The sequence below is a fragment of the Henckelia pumila genome, chromosome 2 (assembly GCF_033568475.1).
Source record: "Henckelia pumila isolate YLH828 chromosome 2, ASM3356847v2, whole genome shotgun sequence".
NCBI classification, from domain to species: Eukaryota; Viridiplantae; Streptophyta; class Magnoliopsida; order Lamiales; family Gesneriaceae; genus Henckelia; species Henckelia pumila.
Window position 1 is genome coordinate 193645042 of NC_133121.1, and position 5656 is coordinate 193650697.

The 5656-nt window shown below is 34.2% G+C and overlaps 1 protein-coding gene across 2 annotated transcripts; it reads left to right on the top strand.

Annotated features, from left to right (window-relative positions):
* Positions 1–689: 689 nt before the first annotated feature.
* On the top strand, positions 690–4975 carry LOC140884464 (uncharacterized). Of its 2 annotated transcripts, none has more exons than XM_073291236.1 (11): positions 690–1222; positions 1312–1366; positions 1489–1588; positions 1663–1873; positions 2118–2174; positions 2270–2409; positions 2637–3204; positions 3377–3491; positions 3576–3625; positions 3835–3978; positions 4532–4975. In XM_073291236.1, the coding sequence occupies exons 1-11, from the start codon at positions 695–697 to the stop codon at positions 4766–4768; spliced, it is 2205 nt and encodes a 734-aa protein (XP_073147337.1). In that variant the 5' UTR covers positions 690–694; the 3' UTR covers positions 4769–4975. The 2 variants fall into 2 exon arrangements, with proteins under 2 accessions (XP_073147337.1, XP_073147338.1); XM_073291237.1 differs by having other exon boundaries at positions 3848–3978; positions 4532–4740.
* Positions 4976–5656: the final 681 nt, after the last annotated feature.

Here is a 5656-nt window from a genome sequence, read left to right on the forward strand (position 1 = left end):
AAGGTTTACAAGTTCGGTTATGAAAACACTACATGCAATGATCGCAACTCCACCCGTGTGATTAGGGTCTGTTCGGACAAGTATTTTAAAAACGTTTTTTGTGTTTCATAAGTTAAAAATAAACTTAAATTATGTGTTTGGAAAAGATTTTTAGAAAAGTACTTTAATGTATAGTTTTAAAAAAACAAATGAGACATGATTTTCGAAGTTTTTAGAATTGAAAAATGAACAAAAATAAAACATAATATTTTTTAATTTTAGAAAAGTTTTTACAAAATAATATTTTTCCAAACACATTTATTTTTAAAACACCTATTTATTTTTACAAAATAATTTTCCAAACACATATTTATTTTTTAGAAAAATAATTTTATAAAAACATTTTATAAGTATATATATATATAAATTTGATCACCTGCACCGATTTTAATAGTCACATACAAAAAAATCCAACATCCTAAAATGCAAGTGATCATTGATGTATATATATATTTGTTCACTTCAAATGAAGTATCTTTTTTATTTTTTTTAATTTTTTTAACAAAATATGTCTTTCGCGGTTCATTGAGTCCGCCAGTCTCGAAATTTGAACATTTTGGCGCTCAAAATTCAGAACCCTAAAAATCTCCCACCCAAATTGTTCAATCAAAACCCTAATTATTACTGCTCAATCGGTCTCCCAACCATCATTGAAATGGACAGCGACGAGGATTTCCAGTCAATCCCATCCGAAGAGGAACCATCTCCGCAAATTCAACTCCAGAGGCTTAAGCGCTTAAAGAAAGCCAATCCCAAATCCCCCGCGAATTCCTCACTCGAGCCAACGGGTGACCCCCTTCTGTTTTCTTCAGTTGATTTCTCTAAGTTGGAAGCGTTAGAGAATGAATCGGGAGCCTTCGATTCCAACGATTCGAATTCTGCTGACGATCTATCACTATATCAAGAATCTGTCCCCCAAGGAAATATCAACGACAATGAGGATACGAATAAGGACAATGTGGATGATGGATCGAACGTAGGTGTCAAGAAGAAGACTAAGCGGGCTCTTGAGTTTGATACGGAACATGTAGGGGATGTTGGAGGACGAAGCATTGATATTGAGCTGGAGAAGGAACAATCTGCTGAAGAGATTCTTCCCGAGGAAAAAGGGAGCAAGAAGAAGAATAAAAGAGGAAAGATCGATGATACTGAGAAGTCTGTAAACAAGAGGAGTGAAGAGAAGGTAGCAGCGTTTTGTGCTTGCCACTCTTTGGTTATGCTGGTTTGCGGAGTATTAAGTTGGGAACCCTTTTTGTTGCTTTTATTTTATAGGAAAGAAAGGCTCACCTAAAGGAACTTCACTCTGAAACTCAGAGAATATTACGAGGTTTGCTGTCTTTTTTAGTGTGTTGGAGCTATGCTGGCAATATTACTTGACCATTCTTCTTTAATTAGTTTGTTTGTTTTATACAAAAAATTGATTTTTGTTTCTGTTTGATTTCCGGTTAGAATCTAGTGGTACAGCATTTAAACAGGCTCCAGTCACAAGGAAACCAATATCATCAATTCTGGAAAAAATTCGGAAGCGGAAGCTAGAATTATCAAAAAAGTAGGTTTGTTTTATCATGTTAGCAATATCTGTGACTTTCAATATGGTTTTTTACATCATTTATCGTGTGGCAGATTCAGTATTCGGAATGACGAGACTTGCATTTCTGAAGACAACAACAGTTTGAGAGAAAAATTGGATTATGATGTTCCTCATATAAGTGAAATTATAACAGTAGAAAAGGACATGGTAACATCTGGCGTGGATGTGCAAAGAAGTTTAACCCCTCCCAAGTTGGATGAATGTGATGATGTGAGACCGATAAACCACGAGGATGTTAACCAGGTTGTGTAGATATATCAGTGTGTTGCATTATATATTCTTTGAAAAATATATTTTAAATAAATTTTGTGAAGTTAGTGCTCTCATGCCTGTGACTCCAGATCTAAAGGACTCCACTTTTAGTCCCGTAAACGTATAAGAATGGAATTGGGAAGTCATTGTATGATGATGATTCTTGACAAACTTGTGCCTTTCATGTGGTGATATCATGTCCTGTAAGTAAATTATTGCTATGATTTTGCTGCAGGAATTAAATGAAGCAGAACCTATGCTCCCATTTCGAGCTCCATTGCAAGATACCGAGGTTAACATCAGAATTTTCTGTTTGAGAAAGCTGTGGCTTCTGTTTAAACTGTTTTTAGAGATGTGTTGAAATGCATTTTTGGTTTCAACTTGCAGGATCTTTTTGACGACTCACAATCAAATGATAATGCAGTTGAACCAGATTCAGAAACGCAGAGTGGTCCTCTAGACAACGAATTTGTTCCATCTGTTCTTGATATCAACTTGAAGTTTGATTCTGTTCCCACAGATGATAGGTAATTGGGTCTCAGGGTGTACTTATTTACTGGTTTGAGACAAATGGGATTTGATGAATTACTGTCTGGTGGTTCTAAGTTCTATTGCACTTTGTGGAGTAGCTCTCTTGATGCATGGGTTTTTGACATGGCATGTTCTTGTTGTATTGCCCCAGTTGTGATATCATAATAATGTTTCTAAAACTGGATATTAGCACCCAAATAGTAACTGTGATGAGTATTTCCAGTTCGGATGATGAAGACAATGACAAAGAAAATGTTGATCCCCATCATGTAATTCCTGGTGGCTCCTCTTCAATAGGTGATTATGTTAAAACCTTTGTTGATGATGAAGCCGAGGAAGAAGATGACAGTGATCATGACCCAGATCACCTACATGAAAATGAAGAAGGTGAAGATGTTGAAAATTATAAGGACCTTGAAGATATGATAGCAACTGAATATGAAGAGAGACCGATTGATAAGGAAACACGCAATGCACTACATCAGCAGTGGCTTGAACAACAAGATGCAACAGGAACTGATAACCTTCTGCAGCGATTGAAATGTGGTCAGGGAATCAGAGACACAATTTTACCAAACAAGGAACTGGAAAGTGATGAGGATGATGATGAAGGATTTGACGACGATGGTGAAGCACAAGAACAAATGGTCCCAAGAAATTCTGCTCGAATAACCAAAAAAAAGGCTAAGCAAATAATTTTACAGATGTTTTCTGATAAAGAAGATGTTTATTTGTCAGATAATGATGAGAACGTGGACTGGAGAATTGCAAAGCACCGCCTCATCAGAAATGTGAGCACAGTTTTATATGATCTTAAAAGCGGTTAACAGATTTGAGTTTCCCTTTCCACAGTTTGAATGATAAAATATGCTCGTTACATTCAATATTATCTTATTTACTGTGTTTTCAGCCATATGAGTTTGTTTCTATTAACAGTTGCTGAGCTTTTTTAAACATCAACAGGAAGAGAAGGGCACATTGGTGTCACCAGTTGATGATGAAGATTCCCATGAAGTTTTTAGCCTCATAAAGAAACTTGATATAGCGACTGGAAATAAAAAAAGGCCTAAACCATCATGTAAGATGGGGACTTTTAATGTCAAATATCATCGAGAATCATTATTTTTACCTTGTCCCTTACTAGTAATTCATTATTTTGCAGCATATTTTGATACCATACTGAAAGGAGGAAACAGTAACTCCTCATCCAAGGTAACCTTAATTTCTGCCTATCCTTATAAACGGATGATGTAATCCAACGAGAAAAATAGAAAAAAGGTCATTATATAACAACAAAACCATTAAGCCTTAAGTTGTATTGTTTTGTCAAAGTTCAAACTTTCTTGCTTGTCTCATTCTTTTTAAAAGAAAATTTGCAAATATATAAGATTACTGATCACCACTTTTTCATCGAATTGAAGTCATCTTTCCTAGGACGAGTATCAAACCATCCAGTTCCATCATCCAATAAGCAAGGGTCTGGAACGGTTCGATCTTTCATATTTGGTAGGGATGACAGCAGTAGCCGAAGTTCTATCACCGTGTCTGAAGATACCTCAGATACAGTACGTATATTCAGTCCCTGAGTTATAAAACTCGCTGCCAATTATACACGCAGTTAACTAGAAGGCTTCATTTTGTCAAATTAAGTAATTCTTCCTTGTCGTGCTCCCATTTCTACAATATTAGTACATAACGACCAAATTTATTCGGTATAGGGAAATTTAGTTAATTTCACTTAGTTAATTAATTATTGAAAGAAGTCTAAATAAATAATATTCGATAGCATTTAGTTAAGCTTCATTTTAAAAAAAATCTCTTTTCACTAGTAAAATGAATAAAAATTTTGTTGTGACTTTTTTGTTTCTTAACACTTTTACAACAAACAAAGAAGCATGAAATTGTACTGTGATGAAAAGGCATATACTCTTATGGTAGAGCAGTATCAAATGTGTATACTTGGAAGCCAAAACACCGAGTTTCAATCTGATATAATTTGAAATTGAACTTTTCATTAGTAGCAAGTGCATTAAATATCTACCATTACTTAATAAATCGTGGCACCAAAACCAGTTTCATTTGAGTTTCAACAATGTTAAAATTTTTCTTGGCTTGCAGGTTTCTCGAGAGAGCCATCCAACCAAGAGTTTTGCTGCTAAATTTAGCAGCTCACAGACCAAGTTTAGCAGTAAAAACATAGATGTTGCAGCTTCTACGACCTCATTGCTCGAAATCTTGAAACGACCATCATTGCGATCCAATGTCTGTAACCAAGACACTACAGTTGATCTCTCGAAGAGTATCTTTTCTTTGAAAGTTGCAAAGAAAACAATGAAGATACAAGGAAGAAGTTAACTGAAAAAGGCTGAAAACTATGCTACACCGGGTGAAACTAATCGTGTATAGTTTAATCCATTAGATTATATGATATTCCATTATTGTTCTTTTCTTCTTCCTTTTTCCTAACCTTTCGTTTTTAATATAGGTGGTCCTCCACTCTACCAATCATATTATAACAGTGTTTCGATTTTATTTCTTACTAGTTCTTTAAAAATAAAGTATTTTGTTTCTTGGCATTCTAAAGTAACCAGTGTTTCTGAAAATATGGGCAGATTGCTTTGCATTTTCAAGAACGTATAGTCACATTCTTCAATTCAAGCTTCGAAAGAAATGTTTTTCAAGTTCCAACTTCCAACTCACATATTCTCTTTTACAATATCTGAAATCTACATTTGCAAAACTTTCAAAAAGATTATCCTTCGTAACTGTGAGTTTCATGGATCTATTGGAACAATTTAGTTTTTTAGAAAGAAAATAATTGATATATCATATATGTATGTTATCATATTACATGACTATGGTGAATGCCATTTTAGTCATCTTGTAAAGTTTCAAGTAAAATGAAACCTTCTAAAAAAATTAAGAAGTTATTAAATCTTTCAGTTTTTAAGACAGTGGTTGAGAAGTCGGCGAGTTCTTAGCTCTCCGATTTTTCAGAAAATAATGACTAGTTTTATTCAAGCGTGTGTAAATATAATCTTTCACACAAGGGGTTTTCAATTTTTTTTTTAAAAACAAAAATAAGAGTTTAATAGCTTAATTATTTTTAGAGAGTTTTATGTTACTTGTGAATTTCAAGTGGGGGTTAGATGTCATATTGTCATTAGTCCCAGTGTCCTACATAATAACTATTTTTTTTCCAAAGATAAATACATAAGTAGTATGTAATCTTACAAATTGCGT

Bases quoted from the DNA above. Each gene is read 5' to 3' on its own strand.
- LOC140884464 (XM_073291236.1), top strand. From the start codon at position 695: ATGGACAGCGACGAGGATTTCCAGTCAATCCCATCCGAAGAGGAACCA. The intron at 1,589-1,662 runs GTAGGTTTGTTT...ATCGTGTGGCAG, and splicing joins AAGCTAGAATTATCAAAAAA to ATTCAGTATTCGGAATGACG. The intron at 3,492-3,575 runs GTAAGATGGGGA...ATTATTTTGCAG, and splicing joins AAAAAGGCCTAAACCATCAT to CATATTTTGATACCATACTG.